The following is a 20,426-nucleotide window of genomic DNA, read 5'->3' on the forward strand; positions in this document are numbered from 1 at the left end:
CGCTGACACGCTGAGGGCCCTAAGGATCTTGTCTGTGGCTGCTGAGCCTTAATCTTCCCCGCTGTAAAGTGTGGACCATCCTTTCCTTCAGAGCTGTTGCATGCAGGTGGCGTTCCATAAATGCAGCAGGCTCGTGCCCAAGCGGAGGAGAGCAGAGGCCTCTTCGGGGCTTCTCCAGGGTCCCTGGAGTCTCGAGAGCGCGCAGCTTGGCTCGCGGCCGACCCCACATCCCTTAGAAACCCGGTGAGTGAGCCAAACCTTGGTCCCTGGGGCTCAGGGCGGGGAGCGCTCCCTGGCGACGCTGCCTGAACATTAGCGCCCTCCAGGGATCAGCCGAAACGCCGAGGGCTGCGGATACTTCGGTTACCTAGAGACCAGGGAGAGATGTTTTCTTTCCTCTTTTATTGGGGGGGGGGGGGACGTTTTAAAAGAGAAAGAAAAAGAAGGAAGAGGAGGAGAATGACACGGATCCAGAATCCGCCCACTTCTCACCCCTTCCTCGGCCCCACCTACCTGGTCAGGTCTCACTGCTCACCTGGACCCGTGCCCTAGCCTCCTCTCGGGTCTCCAGGCTCCGCCACCTCCTAGTATGTTTTCCTCACAACAGCCTTGGAAGGCCTGTGAACACCTGCGTCTGGTCACCTCCCTCCTCTGCCTAGATCCCTCCGTGGTTCCCACGTTCTTATAGTAAAAGCCTAAGTCCTACTCGAAGACCACAGGCCCTGCACGATTTACCTCCTTCACCTTCCCTGTCTTCCCTCCCTCCACCTCTTCCCCTTGCTTGCTCTGTCCAGACACACCAGCCTCCTGGCTGTTCCTGGATTATTTGTCAATTGAATTAAAGAATCCTTTGACAGTAAACTATTTGTTAAAAAAAAAAGAATCCTTTAAGTTTGAGGGGTGCCTGGGGGCTCAGTCTGTTAAGCGTCCAAGTTCGACTCAGGTCCCAATCTCACAGTTTGTGAGTTTGAGCCCCGCATAGGGCGCTGTGCTGACAGCTCAGAGACTGGAACCTGCTTCAGATTCTGTGTCCCCGCCTCTCTTCCCCTCCTCCACTCCCGCTCTGTCTCTCTGTCTCTCAAAAATAAACATTTTCAATTTTTTTTTTAAAAAAAAGAATGCTTTGAGGTAGTTCTTTTGTTCCTCGTTTACAGATGAGGAAACAGGCACACATCTTCCCTGAGGCTTTTCTGATCATTTCTGATCTAATCATCTCTATTTAAATGTCCCCTCCTGGGGCGCCTGGGTGGCTCAGTCGGTTAAGCGTCCAACTTTTGCTTAGGTCATGATCTCGCGGTTTGTGGGTTCGAGCCCAGCGTCGGGCTCTGTGCTGACTGCCAGCTCAGAGCCTGGAGCCTGTTTCAGAGTCTGTATCTCCCTCTCTCTCTGACCCTCCCCTGTTCACACTGTCTCTCTCTATCCTAGAAATAAATAAGAATATTTTTTTAAAAAATAATAAATGTCCTCCCCTTCTCTGAGAGACCTTTCCATGCCCTGTCATATTTAAATATGACATGCCCTGTTTTATTTGTCGAAACTGTCACCCCTCTCTGAAAGTGCCCAGCATTTGACCTATGCTCAGGCGATCTTTGTGGAATGAGTGAGTAGACACGGTGTGAGATGTCAGGTAAGTCCCTGGTTCTGGAGGTGGGATGTTTAAAGTCCCTGCCCTGTCTTCTTCTAATTCTTCCACCCAGCTGTTTTACAGATGGAGCGGATGTGGCAAAGCTAGGCTCCAAGCTGGCCCCGGGGACTGGTCCAATGTGCCCAGGGATGGGCATCCTGCTGCCTGCCAGGTCCCGGGCTCCCTCCCTCGATAGAGCTGGGGAACCCTGCCAAATTCTCTCTCCAACTTCCCGGCTTTCATTTATTCAGTGAGTATTTATCGATGCCCGCTGGGGACTTTGGTGACACTGGAAACAGTCACACACGGGCTTGAAACAAGGAGACCAAGGACTCACTGTGCGATCTCAACCAAATATGATAACTGCGCTGGCACCTCCCTGCAGCTGCTCTGGCCCCTCTCCAGCCCCCTCTAGGGGCCTCAGAATCCCTAGGTCACACCCCATTCCCCACTTCTGCCTGCTGTCCCTGCTTCTCTGGTGGGGTCTTAGGAAAAAGATGCGCCCCTCACCTGGTCTACAAGGTAGTCTTGTTGGGCCTCTGTCCACCCGTCCGGCTGTACCCCGTCTGCTCCCCTCATCCCCATCCAACAACACTGGCTTTCCCTCTGTTCCTCAAATATTCTCACTTTGCTTCCAACCTCAGGGCCTTTGCACTGGCTGTTTTCTGGTCTGGAGTGCCCTTGCAGCATATCTCCCCAAGACTGGCCTCTTCTGATCATTTAGGTCTCTGTTGAAATGCCACCTCTTTGAGAGACCTTTCCAAGTCCTGTTATATTTATTATAAAATACAGCCCTATTTTATTAATTGTAACTGTCACACTCTGAGATTTTCCAGCAGTTGGCCTGTTCTCAATAAGTCTCTGCTGAATGAGGCATGAGGTATCAGGAGAAAGGTATCCCAGGACTACTATGGAAGAGGCAGAAGGGCTGGGCATTGAGGGACAAATTAGGAAACTGCAAAGTAGATAAAGAGGAAAAGGGTGTCTGGTTGAAGGTACAACAGAAATGAAACCCTAGAGGTGGGTGAGGGAGAACCTGGCATGTCCTGACTTCTCCCCTGATCGCCCACTCTGCTCGGCCCACTCAGGCTGCTCTGACCACACAGCCTCCTCACTGCTCCTCAAAAAAAAAAAAAAAAAAAAAAGGCTATTGCGACCTCAGGGCCTTTGTACTTGCTATCTCCTCTGCCTGCAATGCTTTCCCTTCGCATCTTGGCATTCTCTCTTCTTCACTTCATTTCCACTTTCGTTCAAATGTTGCCTTCTTAGAGAAGTCCTCCCTGATTGCTTCTCCTCGTAAAACAGGCCCCAACCCATCTCTACCAAATTCTGATCCTCATACGCTTGATTTCTCTTCCTTGCAAATTTTAATACATTTAACTCTATTTTTTTTACTCGTCTGTCTCCACCAGGATGTCAGCTCCCCAAGGATCATGGTCTGTCTTGTCCGCTGCTGGGTCCCTGGCTCCTAGAACAGTATCTAGCACGTGGAAAGTGCTCAATAAATAGCTGCCGGGTGAACAGATGGTTGAACAAACAGAGCATGATGGGATATGGCTGGAGTTTTTAGGGCTGATGAACCTGAAGTAGGGGGCACAGATTCCAGATGCCGCAGATGGGAGGATGGAAAGGCTCCAGCACATCTCTGCAGTTCAAACTTGACCCTGAGGATTGCGGAAGCCCCTGATGGACTCTTAGCAGGGGAGAGACTACGGATTGTTTCTCAAAAGATACGGCTCTTTGCAAACCCAAGTCTCCTCCAGCAGCGGCCAGGAAAAGAGAGGGGAGTAGATTCATCTGGCATCAGAAAGAGTACATGTAGCAACAAAGCTAAACTCAAAAACATTGTGTACAAGTGGGAATCAAAAAGCAAGTAGAAGATGATACAATTTGATATTGTTTATATCAATTACTGAAAAAACAGAAAGTAAAAGTTTGTATCGAGTTTATAAAAAAACAAAGCGGGGTAGTGTACCTGGGTGAGTGAGGAGAGCCAGGCTCAAATCCGGGCACCTCGAATCCAGGCACCGCTATGGACTAACAGTAAAATTCTGGGCAAGTTACTTCACTGGTCCATGCTTCCGTGTCTTCATCTGTAAAAGGGGATGATAATAGCAGCACCCAGCCTCATAGGGTTGCTGGGTGGCTTAAATGAATTCATTCTCTTGTTTTTTAATGGTCACTTATTTTTCAGAGAGAGCGAGTAGGGGTGGGGGCAGAGAGAGAGGGAGACACAGAATCCAAAGCAGGCTCCAGGCTCTGAGCTGTCAGCACAGAGCCCAGCCTGAGGCTCGAACTCACAACCTGACCCATGACATCATGACCTGAGCCAAAGTCAGACGCTTAACCGACTGAGCCACCCAGGTGCTCCAAATTAATTCTTATATAGCATGGAGCAAGGGGTCAGTGATTGTTCAGTATCATTTCTTTTTTAATTTAGCTTGTTATTTCTGCAGTGGGGGAGGGGAGTGAAAGTGGGAAGGTGAACACGCGTGACCTCCATTTTAACTATAAGGTATGCCTTTTTATTTTTAAATTTTCTTTTTTTAGGGGCGCCAAGGTGGCTCAGTCAGTTAAGCATCCGACTTTGGCTCAGGTCATGATCTCACAGTTTGTGGGTTCGAGCCCTGTATTGGGCTCTGTGCTGACAGCCAGCTCAGAGCCTGGAGCCGGTGGATTCTGTGTCTCCCTCTCTCTCTGACCCTCCCCTGCTCATGCTGTCTCTCTCTCTCAGAAATAAATAAAACATTAAAAAAATTTTTTTAAGTAAGTTTATTTATTTATTTTGAGAGAGCACATGTGCAGGAGAGGGAGAGAGGGAGAGAGAGAATCCCCAAAAGGCCCCACACTCTTAGTGTGAGGAGCCCGATGTGGGGCTCGAACCCACGAACCCGTGGGATCATGACCTGAGCCAAAATCAAGAGTCAGATGTTTAACTGACTGAGCCACTCAGGTGCCTCTATGTCTTTTTCTTTTCTTTCTTTCTTTCTTTTTTTTTTCCATTGTTAATTATTTTGACTGAGGTACAACTTACATATGGTGAAGTACACAAATCCTTTTTGCAGCTCTGAATTTTTATATGTATACATTCCTGTGGTCACCAGCCAGTCTGCTCCCCAGCTATGTTCATTTTACCATGTCCTTTGCCAGGCGACCTTATGGAAATTCTATCACCATAGATTAATTTTGCCTGTTCTTGAACTTCATACCACATTGGATCATTGTATAATTTATTTTTTATGTATCTGGATTTGTAATGTCTGGATTCTTTCAGTCAACATGTCTTGCTTTGTTTTCTATTGAAATAAAATTCATATACCATAAAATTTACCTTTCTTAAGTGTACAACCCCAGTGGATTTTAATATATTCACAAAGAACATGATGGGTTTTTAAAAAAATATTTTAAATGTTTTGTTTATTTATTTATTAATGTTATTTATTTATTTATTTATTTCTAGGAGAGAGAGACAGCGTGAACAGGGGAGGGTCAGAGAGAGAGGGAGTCACAGGCTGAAACAGGCTCCAGGCTCCGAGCTGGCAGTCAGCACAGAGCCCGACGCGGGGCTCAAACCCACGAACCGCGAGATCATGACCTAAGCGAAAGTCGGATGCCCAACCGACTAAGCCACCCAGGCGCCTCGTTTTATTATTTATTTATTTATTTTTATTTATTTTTATTTATTTATTTATTTTTATTTATTTATTTATTTTTAAGAGAGAGAGAGACAGGCTGAAGACAGGCTCCAGGGCTGAACTCATGAACCGTGACATCATGAGATGCAGGGCTTGAACTCACGAACCGTGACATCATGACCTGAGCCGAAGTCGGACGCTTAACTGAGTGAGCCAACCAGGTACACCTATTTATTTATTTTTAATAATCTTTACACCCTACATGGGGCTTAAACTCCAACCCCGAGATCAAGAGTCATATGCTCTTCCAACTGAGCTAGACAGGCACCCCAGAAATATGTTTTAAAGATTCATCCATAATGTTGTACATATCAGTAGTTTATTCCTTTTTATTTTTACTGGTATTCCAGAATATAGATGGACCACAGTTTCTTATTCTTTTTTTAACAGTTGATTATGTATGTATGTAGGTAGGTGTGTGTGTGTGTGTGTGTATTTAATTGAAGTACAGTTAACACAGAATATTAGTTTCAGATGTATGACATATTGACTTGACAATTACACGCATTATGAAATGCTCACCATGATGTGTAATTACCATCTGTTACCATACAAAATTGTTACAATTATATTGACTATATTCCCCATGCTGTGCTTTTCATCTCCATGACTTATTTCTTTTATAACTGGAAGTTTAAGGCTCTTAATCCCTTCACCTATTTTGCCCATCTCTCCAGCCCCTGCCCTTCTGACAACCACCAGGTTGTTCTTTGTATTTATGAGTTTGTTTCTGATTTTGTTTGTTCATTTGTTTTCTATTTTAGAATTCTACATGTAAGTGAAATCATAGTATTTATATTTCTCTGTCTGACTTATTTTACTTAGCATAATACCCTCTAGGACCATCCATTTGTCTCCAATGTCAAGGTTTCACTGTTGTTGTTGTTTTATAGCTGAATAATATTCCATTGTGTGGGTATATCACATCTTCTTTATACGTTCATCTGTTGATGGACACTTATATTGCTTCCATATCTTGGCTATTGTGAATAATGCTGTGGGAAACATAGGAGTTAATATGCCTTTTCAAATTCATTTTCCTTTCTGCTGGGTAAATATCCAGAAGTGGAATCACTGGGTCAGACCACAGTTTCTTATCCATTCACTTGTTTTTTTTTGTTTTTTTGTGTTTTTTTTTAAAATATTTTCATTTATTTCTAGGAGAGAGAGAGAGAGAGAGAGACAGCGTGAGCAGGGGAGGGTCAGAGAGAGAAGGAGGTACAGACTCTGAAATAGGCTCCAGGCTCTGAGCTGGCATTCAGCACAGAGCCCGACACGGGGCTCGAACCCACGAACCGTGAGATCACGGCCTAAGCGAAAGTCGAACGCTTAACCGACTAAGCCACCCAGGCGCCCCTATCCATTCACTTGTTGATGGACATTTGGGTTGTTTCCAGTTCGGGACTCTTATGAAAAGAATGTCATCGTTTATATCTTTTTGTGGTGCGAAAAGTGTTTCATTGTCTTATCTATACCTAGGAGGATTGCTTAGTCATATCATGATATTTAACCCAAAGGATGTCATCTGGAGTGATTTTTTTTCCCCTCCTCCACCGGGGGGACATTAGCAATGTCTGGTGAGACGATTTTAGTTGTCACACTACTGGCATCTACTGGGTCGAGACCAGGGATGCTGCTCAACATCCTACCATCCACAGGACGGCCCACGGCAAAGAATGTTCCAGCCAGAGTGTTAGTAGTGCCAAGATTGAGAAACACTTCTTACTATAAAGTGCCAAATCTTTTTCCAAAGTGTTTTTCCCATTTTACCTGTCCACTAGCAGTGGCTGAGAATTCTGGTCACTCCAGAGCTTCTCCAACCCTTGGTTCTATCCTTTCTTTTCTTTTTTTGCCATTTGAGTGGGTGTTTTTTAAATAGTTTATATCTTAGGGGCGCCTGGGTGGCTTAGTGAGTTAAGCATCTGACTCCAGCTCAGGTCATGATCTCACAGTCTGGGAGTTCAGAGCGTGGAGCCTGGTTTGGATTCTGTGCCTCCCTCCCTTTCTCTGCCCCTCCCCTGCTTTCGCTCTGTCTCTCTCTCTCTTTCAAAAATAAACACTAAAATTTAAAAAAAAAAGATAGTTTATATCTTAAAATAATTCTGAAGTGAATCAAGCCAATATGACAAATGTTAACATTTATCTTGAGTGGTGGATGTACTTTAGGAGGCTCTGATCTTCTCTGGGTTTAAAATTGGTGTTTTGTTGGGGCGCCTGGGTGGCTCAGTCAGTTAAGCGTCCGACTTCAGCTCAGGTCATGATCTTGTGGTTTGTGGGTTTGAGCCCCGCATCAGGCTCTGTGCTGACAGCTAGCTCAGAGCCTGGAGCCTGCTTCAGATTCTGTATCTCCCTCACTCTCTGACTCTTCCCTGCTCTCTCGCTCTCTCTCTCAGGAATAAATAAAACATTAAAAAAAAATAAAATTGGTGTTTTGCTTTGCTTCTGATTAGAAGTTCCCCCTGGATACATGGAGGGCTTTGCTGGGGTGTTCTCCTGCTTACCCAGATTTTTGTTAACCTTAAAATAAAGCCATCAGATATTATACCAACAAGATGGCTTTCTTTGGGAATAGCAGAGAATTACAATTTGTGAAAAGCAAGCCATGGCAAAACCGTGGACAAGTCTGGAGAACAAGATAGAGGAATGCCCTTTCATAGTGGAAAGTGGTAGTTGAAGGGGCTATTGTAAACAAAAAGTGCTTTGGAATAAATTGGGACTTCAAAGTATAATAGCTTTTTTTTTTTAAGGTGTAATACCTTATTTTATATTTTATAATTTTTTATTTGAGAGGGAGAGAGAGGGGAGGGCCAGAAAGAGAGGAAGAGAATCTTTGAGACAGACACGGTGCAAGCAGGGGAGGGGCAGAGAGTGAGGGAAACCAAAAATTCCAAACAGGCTCCAGGCCCTGAGCTGTCAGTACAGCCTGATGCAGGGGCTCGAACCCACGAACCGCGAGATCATGACCTGATCTGAAGTCAGACGCTCACCCGACTGGGCCACCCAGGCACCCCTAAGATTTTATTTAACCCCAAGATCAAGACTTCTATGCTTCAGGGGTGCCTGGGTGGCTCAGTCGGTTGAGCATCCGACTTCGGCTCAGCTCATTATCTCGCGGTTCGTGGGTTTGAGCCCCGCGTCGGGCTCTGTGCTGACAGCTCAGAGCCTGGAGCCTGTTTCAGATTCTGTGTCTCCCTCTCTTTCTGACCCTCCCCTCCTCACGCTCTCTCTCTCTCTCAGAAATAAAAACATTAAAAAAAAAAAAAAAAAGACTCGTATGCTTCAGGGACTGAGCCGGACAGGCGTCCCTCAAAGCATAGTGGCTTTTCATCCGCGGAGTTGTTGGCTGGGCTGTTGCTGGGGCAGAAGAAAACCTTCCCCAGCTGATCGGTGAATGCAGGCTTCTTCCGGTTGAGAAGGTAAAGGGCTCACAAGGAGTGTATTGCATGAGAGCTCCCCCTTCTGGCCTCCCAACTCCACTTTCGTGAGGTTTCCCTTTTTTAATGTTCACACTTTGCACCAGGACTCACCTGGCTTTGGCGGTCTCCTCCAGAACTCACCCCAGATGATGTAATTATGCCAAGCTTGCCTCTCATCTGCTTTCCTGGGGCACCCCCTATTTCGCCAGCACAAGATTTCTCCGGATTTCTGAGTGCCCCTCCACCTTTGTAGGAGGTGCCCAAGTCTAATGCAGGGAGATGGCCTGGGCTTGGATCCCTGCTGGCTGTGTGACTTTGTGACTGACCCTCCCTGGACCTCAGGTCACCCACCTGACGATGGATACATACGCTAATACACGCATTAATCTGCTCAAGGTGGGGGATTCAGTTAGTTTGATAGACTTTGATTTCTCAGAACAAGTCTGAGCACCAGGGTGAGGAGACTGGGGCAGTTGCTTCCAGGACATTTAAGGAGGTACCCAAAATCAAGATACACAATGCTTTAATGCAATAATTTGTTTTCCTTTGAGAGACTGAGAGAGAGATGGAGAGAGAGAACATAGGCAGGCTCCACACCTAGCGTGGAGCCTGAAGTGGGGCTCTATCTCACAACTGTGAGATCATGACCTGAGTGGAAATTAAGAATTGGGCGCATAACCAACTAAGGCACCCAGGCGCTCCAATTTTGATTTTAAAATAGTGCATTAAGGGTTGTCTGGCTCAGTTGGAGGAACATGCGACTCTTGATCTTGGGGTCATGAGTTCAGATCCCCATGTTGGTTGTAGAGATTACTTGAGAATTTGTTTTAATTAAAAAAAATTTTTTTAATGCTTATTTATTTTGGGGAGAGAGAGAGAGAGAATGAGTTGGGGAAGGGCATAGAGGGAGACACAGAATCCAAAGAAGGCTTCAGGCTCTGAGCCATCAACCCACAGCCAGATGCGGGGCTCAAACTCATCAACAGTGAGATCATGACCCGAGTCAAAGTCAGAGGCTTAACCGACTGAGCCACCCAGGTGCCCCGAGAATTTGAAAAAATTATAAAATAGTGCATTAAAATTGTTTATCTAGGGGCTCCTCGGTGGCTCAGTCAGTTAAGCGTCGGAGTCCGGCACAGGTCATGATCACGGTCTGTGGCTTCAAGCCCTGCATCGGGCTCTGTGCTGACGGCTCAGAGCCTGGAGCCTGCTTTGGATTCTGTGTCTCCCTCTCTCTCTGCCCCTCCCCAGTCACACACTGTTTTTCTCTTCCTATTTCTCTTTAAAAAATAAACAAACATTAAAAAACATTTTAAATTATTTAACTTGATGACAGTTTTTGGTGCCCCCTTAGATTTTACATGCCTTACCCACTTCCTGGCCTTGCTGGGCACACAGGAGGTGCTCAATAAGTGTTATGGGATAATTATTACCTACAGTATCTACCTCATATTATATAAAGCTTCCTTCTCCATTGACTGGTTTCTCTTCTTTAGGCTTTCTGGCTGAAGTTAGACTTCTGGCAATGTCAGCTCTGAATCTGCTGTCTCGAACATGGGCCCCAAGACAGTTTCCACTAAATGAAATTGAAAAGCTAGAACCTGGGGGACACCTGGGTGGTTCAGTCTGTTGAGCATCTGACTTTCGATTTCAGCTCAGGGCGTGATCTCACAGTTCGTGGGTTCAAGCCCCACATGGGGCTCTGCGCTGACAGTGCGGAGCCTGCTTGGGATTCTCTCTCCGTGCCTCTATCTCCTCCCCTCCTCCGCTCACGCTCGCACTCTCTTTCTCTCAAAATAAACTTAAAAAGAAAAAAAAGGCTAGAACCTTCCTGGAGAACTGTGGAGGAAGATTTAACTGTGTCAGGAGCTTAGGGAGACTGGAATTCTGCGGCGGGATTATCATGTTTGACCAGCTTATCTCCCCTCTCTTTCCCCCACCACCCCAAATCCCCAAATCCAAACATAGCTGAGACAGACCGACAATACCGGGTATAAGCAAGGATCGGGAGTAACTGGAACCTTCACAGGATGCTAGCGGGAATGGAACAGTTCAGGAATACTGTCACAATGTCTTAAAACAGAACGCACACGTGACCTGCGGTCGACCATTCCATTTCTAGGCATTTGCCCTAGAGAAGTGAACTTAGGTTCATAAAAATACTTGTACGAAGTTCATTTATAATGGCCAAACACTAGGAACAAAGAGATGTCCCTTAATGGGTGAAAGGAGAAACTATATGGGCTATAGTGATGAGGGAGCAGAAGGCAAGCTGAGGGAAAAGCACAAGCTAGCACCCCCTTCCCCCACCCCAGGTGGGATATGTGTGACATTTCTCAGGGACCCCTAGCTGCCCAAGAACAGAGGGAAGGACAGAAAACAAACGGTTAAACTAAAAGAGTCTCCATCAGATTACAAACATCTTAGTAATGTTACAAGGGCACTCTTACCAATGGCCTGATCTCCAGGAACTCCCTACTGTCTTAAGGCTAATTCTTTGCTAGAAGGAAAAACCACCTTAGCTGGACAGTAGCTCGCCCTCCAGGAATCTGTGAGTCTACTTTAGCGTATGGAAAATCCCTCTAAGAAACTTCCTCTTGACTTGACCTCCCCCACCTCCACAGTACAGAAGCAGTCACTCTTTAGGGGCGCCTGGGTGGCTTAGTCGGTTGAGCGTCCGACTTTCGCTTAGGCCATGATCTCGCGGTTCGTGGGTTCGAGCCCCGCGTCGGGCTCTGTGCTGACTGCCAGCTCAGAGCCTGGAGCCTGTTTCAGTCTGTGACTCCCTCTCTCTCTGACCCTCCCCTGCTCATGCTGTCTCTCTCCTAGAAATAAATAAAACATTTAAAAAAAAAAAAAAAAGAAGCAGTCACTCTTCACACCCCAGCCGCTCTTTCTGCCCACGGAGTCCCGTCCCTGTGCTTTAATAAGATCACCTTTTTGCACCATAGACGTCTTCAAGAATTCTTTCTTGGCCGTGGGCTCTGAACCCCACCATCACTCCAAAACCCCATCATAGCCACAGGGTCAACCACTACTCAGCAAGGAAAACAAAACAAAACGAAACAAAAACACGCAGCAACAAATGTCAGAACCATTTTGTTGAGCCAAAGAAGCCAGATATGAAAGGCCACCTATTGCGTGATGCTGTTTATCTCAAATTTGAGATCAGAACTCATTGACGGTGATAGAAATTCACAGAGGGTTTTTGCCTGGATGAGGTGAGGGGGAAAGGGTGTGGTTGACCTGGGAGGGGCACGACAGAACTTTCTGGGGGTGATGGATACGTTCTCTATCTTCCCCGGGCAATTGTCAGTCGCCTGTCAATCTTGAAAACTCGGGGGACCTTTTCTTAGAAGTTTTACCTCCGTAAAGTAAGAGGCAGGGGGAGGAGGATAAGGTTCGGAAAATGTAATACAAGGAAAAATTAAAATTAAACAAGTTTCATGGCCGAAACATCCTGGTTCGGGGTCTGTGGCCTGAGCCTGCCTGGCTACTAGTCCAGAGTCTGACCCAGGACAACACTGTCAGCAAATGCGAGACGTTGATCAGGAGCATTTCTCTCCGGGCCCTGAATGGTCCCGGCGCCACTTGCGGGTGCAGACTGTCCTCTGCACGTTGGGGGCATTCCGACCTCCCAGTCCTTCTCAGGACCTTTTCAGAGGCTCATCCTGGAGAACCAAGAAGCCGCGGGTCGATACCCACTTCGAAAGCCCTGAGTTCGAGCGTAGAAACCACGTAACACAAAGATGACACACAGCCCGCAGGCAGGTCAAGCCGGCTTCCGCTGTCAGGACTAAATATGTCGACGCCCACCGACGGAAGAGCCCCCAATCACGTGACAGCGCACGGGCTCACGTCGGCCTCCGGCCAGGGCGCCTACTTTTAGATTGACCAATGAACCCGAGGCATGGGGCACGCCCTCTTTCCTCTCTCCGCCAATAGATTCCAGACGCCTCCTGCAGGATCCAATCACCGCTTCCGCCCTTCTTGAATGAAATGCCGGCAGCCCAGTGAGCAGAGCCGCAGTCCGACGCAGGAGGCAGGAAGCGCCGCGGCTCGTGTCGGGGCGCGAGACCGGTAACCAGAGTCGGACGGCATTCCTCACCGCACGCGGAGGCGAACGGAGACCCAGGTGAGCGATGGACCCGGGGCGCGGGACAGCGGTGCGGGGCCGCCAGGCCTGCAGGCGAGCGGGCGAGGGGAGACCCTGGGAGTTGAGGGGAGGATGAGGAGGAGGGGGCGCGAGACGAGGCGGGGCGGTTGGGGCGGCCGCCGCGGGCGGCAGCGGCCGTTGAACGGCATAGCGCATGCGCAAGGGCGGGGGGCCGCGGCAGCTCTTGGCGCCCTGGGATCGTTCCCGCTTCCGGAAGTGGCTGTCATGGCGGCCCGCGGGTGGAACCCGACTTGGGGAGAAAGTCCGTCTGTCAGAGGAGACCCCCTGGGCCGTTTGGGGAGGGACTCGGGGCGGCGGACGGCGGGGTCCGGAGTTGCGGTGGGAGAATCCCGAGCCTGTAGATGCGTTAGGTTTCTCCGAGTTGGGGGACTCGCCTCCACACACACCCTCCCCCCATGCTTTTGCTATATGTGCACGGGATTCGGGGTTCCAGAGATTTGGAATAAAAAAGATGTCTCAGAGGCAAAGCCTGAGGGTGAAATCTTCCCTGGGGGGCGCTTAAGAATGAATGGGTACCGTAGGCCTGTCACTTTCCGGGTGTCAGCTTTCAAGTGTATCTGTTCCTGGCGCCGCAACCGCCGCAGCCACCCCAGCTGGGTGGGACAGACCCCTCCAGTTCTCTCCCTATCTGGCTTGTTTTGAGTTTTAGGCACTATCTAGCCACTTCCTAGAAAATCTTGTGCCTCAGACTCAGGCTGTCCTTGAACCTGTCAGCTATAAGAACGGAACGAATGCACTTGACCTTTATGCTCCTTTTGAATACACTGTCTCCACTCCGTCTCCCGGGTTTGAAGCTCAGGGTCGGTGACTCTAAGCTGTTATCTGCCCGGGGATTACCCCGGAGACGGCCCTGCCCTGTTGAGTGTACCATTTTGTTCTTCCCTCCTAACACCCGCGCCCTAGCCAATCCTCTCACCTGGTGACCGGTTCTCCCTGCTGCTGGTTTCCATCCCCACTCGTCTTCTGGTCTAGAGCAAATTGCCCTTGGGCTGGGCAGTACTCACCTCAAAAACCCGATTAGTGATTCCCTGTTGTTCGAGAAGAAAGTATGAATGCCCGCGGTCCGACCAGCTTTCCCTGCTCTGTCCTCTGCCTGACTTCAGCAGCCGGTCTTGCTCTCCGTTTCCCCCAGAAGGGCGTGTTGCTTGGACACTGACCTTCCCTGGCTCCTCTTTTCTCTGCTGCCAGGGAAGGAACCCCTTCTTGTTCAGATTGCCTTTTTCAAGAATCAGAAGGGCATATGCCGGCTTAGCCCCTAAATTCTGCTTTAAGGCCTTGATTTTAATTTTATTCTCTGAGCCATTGCTTTTGAGTGCTTGTGTGTATTAGGCTCTGGGTTGGAACAAAGGGCTGCCAGGCATGACCTAAAAAAGGGTGCTTTTTTAGGTGGGAGGTGCCAGAAACGCCTTCTGGAGCAGGAGTCCTGAAGGAAGTGGGGGGATGCAGGGCCATTACCGGCAGCGAGAATGGCAGGTGCCAGGGTGCTGAGGCATGTCTGTGGCACAGCAACAAGGCCAGCGAGTGAGGGCAGTGGAAATGGGGTTTGAATGTGGAGTGGGGGGGGGGGTCAGTTTGCAGGGGCTGGAGGTCATGCTGAGGACTCATGAGTGTTATTCTGAGCCCGGTAGGAGCCTGTGGGGGAGTCCAAGCGTTTTCTGACCTGGCTTTTGTGGGGAGAGGAAGATGGAGGGGGTGGGAAACGGTGAGACAGTGAGGAGACCATTGGCATAATCCAGGCAGGAGATGACGGTGCCCCCGAGCCCATCGGCTGACCGCGGAAAAAGGGGAGCCTGCCCAGGGGAAGGTTCAGCCACGTGAAGGAGCGTCCCACAAAGTGGACGGATGGCCAAATGGGCAAATTCATCCAAAAGAAAGTAGGTTAACGGTTGCCCAGAGGGTTGAGGGGGGAAGGATGACAGTTAAGGGGTCTGGGCTTTTTGAAGACACACTGAAGTATGTAACGAATCCAACTGCGGTGGTCACTGAACTTACCTCTGACTACATTAAAAATACTGAAAACTGGGGTGCCGGCGTGGTTCATCAGGTTAAGCTTCCGACTCTTGATTTCGCCTCAGGTCATGATCTCACAGTTCTTGAGATGGGGCCCTGCCTAGGGCTCTGATGGCACTGCGGAGCCTGCTTCAGATTCTCTCCCTCTCGCTCTCTCTCCTCCCCCCCCCCCACTTGTGTGCTTTCTTGCTTTGAAAATAAATTTTAAAAGCTAGAAACCAATATAGTGGACGTTGTAAGTGGTGAATGATAGACCATGTGACTATCTCAGCAAAGCTGTTCTGATTTTAAAAGTGAAAGGAGGTGGCTTGGGACCAGTGAGGTCGAGGGGCAAGCAGTGGCCAGATCGCCCTGTGGGATTTGTTGGCTGATTGGATGGGGGAGAGAGAGCAAGAGCCAGTGAGAGGACAGAATTGCCGCTTCTGAAAAGCAGGCCTGCAGGAAGAAAAAGGGTTTGCTCTCCGTATTTTGAGTTCCCCTTTGGAGGGGAGAGTTGGGGAGGCAGTGTTGAGGGGAGCTGCTGCCCGATAGAGACACAAGTTTGGGAGGCCTCCGCGCAGAGGTGGTTAAGCCGCGGGGCTGGATGAGGTCACAGAGCGGATGAGTGGCAAGAGGCCAGAAAGCGGGCCCACGACCCTCCACACCCAGCTCAGAAAGAAGAGGGGCTGCTTCAGCACTTCCTCTAGACGTGGAGGCTGGATGGAGTGGGGAGGGTGGAAGGCCACATTCTCCCATTTGGGGCCCTTAGAGCTTGCCCCCAGTAGGTGCTGAGCCCGTACGGGACTAAGTAAGGCAGGAAGCGAGCAAACTGTATTAATTCCCTTTATTGTCTCAACTTTGGTTTTATGGGCCCAGGCCCAGTGGGAAGCCTGCTCACGAGAGCACTTAATTCTCCCCTGTGCTGACCGCACGTAGCGGTCAGGCCTCCTGCGCTCCAGCGCTCCGGCAGCCGCACCTCCTGGTCCCTGGGGTCCCACACTATGCTGCCTGTTCTGCTCCTTGCAGAGTGTTGGGAAGGGGCTCTGGCTTGGGTGGGCTGGGCTTTATTAGAGTTTCCCTGGTGCCGCGACTGTGTGGGGTTGATGAGTTTGAGCAGGCACACAAGGCGGGGGGTGGTTTGCAAGGGGAGCCATGGAGCGAGGTGTGCCAGGGCCGTGGGCAAGTGTGGGGGTCTGGCTGTGAGAGCGGAGGGAAGCCTGGGAGCCGGAGGGGTGTGTGCATGTATGGCCGAGGCTGGGAGGCGGCCCAGGCTGAGCGGTGGGACTTTGTGCAGGAGTTTGGGGGAGTGTGAGGGGTCAGAGTGGCGACTCTGCCCTCCTGGACCTGCGTTAGTGGGGACTGCAGCTGCCGGCCGTCTACCCCCCGATGGCGAGTTTTCTTAATCTCCGTCTCATTCGCCTCCCTCGCCCTTCTTCTCTCCTCTGTTCCCAGCACGATGGCAGAACAGGATGTGGAGAACGAGCTTCTGGATTATGAGGAAGATGAAGAGCCCCAGGCGCCCCCGGAGAGCACCCCAGCTCCCCCCAAGAAAGACGTCAAGGGCTCCTATGTTTCCATCCACAGCTCTGGCTTCCGGGACTTCTTGCTGAAACCAGAGCTTCTGAGGGCCATCGTGGACTGTGGCTTTGAGCACCCGTCTGAGGGTACGGCTCCCCAGCTCTCCCTGCCAGGCGCCTCCTCTGGCCACCCTCTCTGTGGCCTCTGCAGCCGCCTGGCGAGGAGCCTGCAGGGGGGGAGCATCGGTTTCTGGTCGCTCACACGCGCTCTCTCCCTCAGTCCAGCACGAGTGCATTCCCCAAGCCATCCTGGGCATGGACGTCCTGTGCCAGGCCAAGTCCGGGATGGGCAAGACGGCGGTCTTCGTGCTGGCCACCCTGCAGCAGATTGAGCCCGTCAACGGGCAGGTGGGTGGTGCCTTCCCGGCTGGGCCCAGCGACCTGCAGCGTCACTGGCTGCGGCTCCGCTTGTCAGACCTTCCTGTTGCTGGGTTCTCTTCGTGGGCTCTGAAGATTAAGTACAGCACTTAGATGTGACCCCCTGCCCCCCCCAATGATAGGCCAAAAGGAGAAACTGAGAAGCGCGCCCACGATTTTACTCCTCGGATTCCCAGCTTTAGTTTTGTCACGTGCGTTTCTAGAGTGCGTGTATTGACGTGGGGGAGATCGTGCCTGACGGCGTTCGGTTTCTGCTGTTGCCGCCGATACTTGCTTCCCCTCAGGTGCATTTTGTTGGAGGAGAATGAGGTGCATTCCCATGTTGTGTTTTTGTCACGCTGCGGCGTACGTCCACGGGCTGCGTGTGGGCAGCGAGCCCTTGTCTCCTTAGGGTTGACGGTGAAGGAGAGGGAGGTTCAGTGGCAGGCTGAGCTGTGGTCGCGGCTCCTGGCGGCGTGGCCTGAAGGCAGGAGTGGCCTCCCATGATGCTCACGGGCCGGCCAGAGAGCAGACTCGGGAGGCTGTCGGCACAGCAGCCGAGGGGGCGTAGGGAGTGAGTGGCAGCTGAAGGGCGGGGAGAAGCCCCAGCGTCCGGGCCGCACCTTGCAGTGGCCAGAGCCTCAGGGAGCAGCGTGGCAGGCACCCTTAGGGTGTAGGAGCCCGGTGGGCAGGGGCCCCCAGGGGAGAGCACTAGATTGGGCTCCGGCTGGGGTAGGACTTGGGACACTGCCTGAGGGGTCTGTCTTCCACCTGCAGGTGACTGTCCTGGTCATGTGTCACACTCGGGAGCTGGCATTCCAGATCAGCAAGGAATACGAACGCTTCTCCAAGTACATGCCCACTGTCAAGGTGCGTCCCCGCGGGCCGCGTGTGCCGTACGTCCCCTGCAGTGCCACTGCCGCCAGGCTCCAGCCCAGCCGGAGTTTCCAGGCTTGGCTGTGCCGGCCGCCTTTGAGGTTTGCGGTGGTTCGTGCTCCTTAGAAGCCTGATGGATCCTGCATGGCCTCCAGGGGCCTGCGCTGATCCCAGCCGTGGGGCTGCTCTGCACTGGAGTGCTGGCCAGGCGCTCCGACCACTCTGGCCCCCGGGCGCTAGGCTGTGAGCTGGCGGGCCCTCGGGCTGGGTGCCCGTCAGCCCTTACACAGGTGAAAGCAGCTCTCTCCTCGTGTGCAGGTGTCTGTGTTCTTCGGGGGCCTTTCCATCAAGAAGGACGAAGAGGTGTTGAAGAAGAACTGTCCTCATGTGGTGGTGGGGACGCCCGGCCGCATCCTGGCCCTCGTGCGCAACAGGAGCCTTAACTTGAAGAACGTGAAGCACTTCGTGCTGGACGAATGCGACAAGATGCTGGAGCAGCTGGGTGAGTGGCCCGCTGGGGTCCGGGAGCGGCTGGAGGCCCCCCCTAAACCTACCCCCTCGCAGCCCCAGACTTCAGAGCCAGGTGGGCCCCGGCAGGGCAGGCTGAAGGTGCCCCTGAGCAGGCTCACGTGGGTAACTGGCCCCCAGGGCTTTGTAAATGACTTCAGGGAGAGCCGTGGCGTCGGCAGAGCGACCTGCTCTTGAGCCCGAGCTGAGTGAGTCCGGGCGCGCGTGCTAGCCCTCGAATGCTAGCCTCGCCGCCCGTCGGCCTAGCTCTGCCCTCAGCGTGCCCCGCCGGGGCCAGTGGGAGATGGGGCTCGCGTCCCGGGAGGCAGCTGCAGCTCTCACCCCAGCGGCTGTCTCTGCCTCAGGCTCCCCTCCCTGAAGCGAGGCTCGAGGGCGCTGGCACGGCTGCTCCGCTCTGGCGGCGTGTAAGTGGACGGCAGCTCCTCCCGCGCCTGCGCTCGCCCCGAGTCCAGCCCCTCAGGCACCTGGGACTCACCCCTCCCTCCACTCGGCTCACACCGCCCTCGTCATGGCGCTAACGGCTCCCTGGCACAGGTTGGGAGGAGCTGGGGCTGGCCTCGGGTGGGGGCCGCTGTCTGCCGGGCACCGCCCCCATTTCTTGCCCTCCCCATTCAGACATGCGGCGGGACGTGCAGGAGATCTTCCGCCTGACACCCCACGAGAAGCAGTGCATGATGTTCAGCGCCACCCTGAGCAAGGAGATCAGGCCAGTGTGCAGGAAGTTCATGCAAGACGTGAGTAGGTTGGGGCGGCTGCCTCGGCCTCGGCGCGGCCGCTCTGGCCCTTCCTCGGTTCCGTGTCCTGGGCTGCGGCTGCTCCGGGACGCCCACACCGTGCTCACCGCGCAAGGATGCCGGGAGGCCCCAGAGCCTTCCTTCCCTCCTGTGTCTTGTCAGATTGGGAGCTGAGCTTGGTCTATACCTGAGTCAGACCTGAGCTCAGGTCAGCGATTGGGAGAGGCATTTACCGGGGTACGGCAGGCTCTCTGGGAAGCGTCGCAGCATGGAGTCCTTCACTGGAAGGTTCTGGGCAGGCAAGACGCCCAGAAGTAAGGCCCGCCCGCCCCTTCCTGCACAGCCCATGGAGGTGTTTGTAGACGATGAGACCAAGCTCACGCTGCACGGGCTTCAGCAGTACTACGTCAAGCTCAAGGACAGCGAGAAGAACCGCAAGCTGTTTGATCTCTTGGACGTGCTGGAGTTTAATCAGGTGACACTGCGTGGCCTGTCTTGGGGGGTTTGGGGCCTTTGCGAGGCTGGTGCACGGGGGCTCTGGCCCTGACCGCTGCTCCCTGCCGCCGCCCCCACCCCCCGCAGGTGGTGATCTTCGTGAAGTCCGTGCAGCGCTGCATGGCCCTGGCGCAGCTCCTCGTGGAGCAGAACTTCCCGGCCATCGCTATCCACAGGGGCATGGCCCAGGAGGAGCGGTGAGTGCGCGCCGCCCACCCCCCAGGCAGGGTGCTGCTCAGGGCCCCCAGGCCTGACGGCCGCCTCTTGTTCTTCCTGCACCTAGTCTGTCGCGCTATCAGCAGTTCAAAGACTTCCAGCGGCGGATCCTGGTGGCCACCAATCTGTTTGGTCGAGGGATGGACATCGAGCGAGTCAACATCGTCTTCAACTATGACATGCCGGAAGACTCAGACACCTACCTCCACCGAGTGAGTGGCCTGCAGAGGGGTGACCTCCCTAGCGGCCCCCTCCCAGGGTGGTCCCCACGTTGTGTCTCTGTGACCTCAAACCACCCCCCCCGACTCCCTGCTCCTGTCACCCTGCAGGTGGCCCGTGCAGGACGTTTTGGGACCAAAGGTCTAGCCATCACTTTTGTGTCGGATGAGAACGATGCCAAAATCCTCAACGACGTGCAGGACAGGTTTGAAGTGAATGTGGCAGAACTTCCCGAGGAAATCGACATCTCTACGTACAGTAAGTACAGGGCAGGGCCGGGGGCGGGGCCCCAGCGGGGACCCTCTGCCTGTCTCACCAGCCTGCCCTCTGTGTGTCTTGCAGTTGAGCAGAGCCGGTAACCTCGCACCTGACGGGCAGAACCGCCCTGGCTCCTGAGCACCACTTCGAGTCCTCTTTCTAGGCACCAGCGGGGCCTCCCTTTTTACTGTTTACAAGCTGTAGATTTGTGTAGGAGTAAAGTTTTATTATGGAAGTCTGGCTCCCGCCCCGCCTGTCGGTCGCC

At 52.1% G+C, this 20,426-nt stretch overlaps 1 protein-coding gene and 1 long non-coding RNA gene across 2 annotated transcripts; both read left to right on the forward strand.

The window, feature by feature from the left end:
* Positions 1 to 62: 62 nt before the first annotated feature.
* LOC120245335 lies at positions 63 to 3,822 on the forward strand. Its single transcript, XR_005531760.1, has 3 exons — positions 63 to 243; positions 1,698 to 1,874; positions 3,037 to 3,822. It is a non-coding gene; the product is annotated as an uncharacterized LOC120245335 (long non-coding RNA).
* An 8,931-nt stretch (positions 3,823 to 12,753) lies between these two features.
* DDX39A (DExD-box helicase 39A) lies at positions 12,754 to 20,396 on the forward strand. Its single transcript, XM_039252292.1, has 11 exons — positions 12,754 to 12,870; positions 16,354 to 16,565; positions 16,699 to 16,826; positions 17,613 to 17,705; positions 18,030 to 18,213; positions 18,855 to 18,973; positions 19,317 to 19,448; positions 19,556 to 19,665; positions 19,752 to 19,896; positions 20,014 to 20,161; positions 20,246 to 20,396. Exons 2-11 carry the CDS (start codon positions 16,358 to 16,360, stop codon positions 20,260 to 20,262), a joined length of 1,284 nt encoding a protein of 427 aa, XP_039108223.1. The 5' UTR covers positions 12,754 to 12,870; positions 16,354 to 16,357; the 3' UTR covers positions 20,263 to 20,396.
* The last annotated feature ends 30 nt before the right edge of the window (positions 20,397 to 20,426 follow it).

This window comes from Hyaena hyaena, unplaced genomic scaffold (genome assembly GCF_003009895.1).
Source record: "Hyaena hyaena isolate Hyena2069 unplaced genomic scaffold, ASM300989v1 scaffold_414, whole genome shotgun sequence".
NCBI classification, from domain to species: Eukaryota; Metazoa; Chordata; class Mammalia; order Carnivora; family Hyaenidae; genus Hyaena; species Hyaena hyaena.

What these genes read in the sequence shown, in the direction of transcription:
- DDX39A (XM_039252292.1), top strand. Translation starts at nt 16,358, where the DNA reads ATGGCAGAACAGGATGTGGAGAACGAGCTTCTGGATTATGAGGAAGAT. An exon ending in GGCATGGCCCAGGAGGAGCG is followed by an intron (nt 19,666 to 19,751) that starts GTGAGTGCGCGC and finishes TCCTGCACCTAG; the next exon opens with TCTGTCGCGCTATCAGCAGT. An exon ending in CAGACACCTACCTCCACCGA is followed by an intron (nt 19,897 to 20,013) that starts GTGAGTGGCCTG and finishes GTCACCCTGCAG; the next exon opens with GTGGCCCGTGCAGGACGTTT.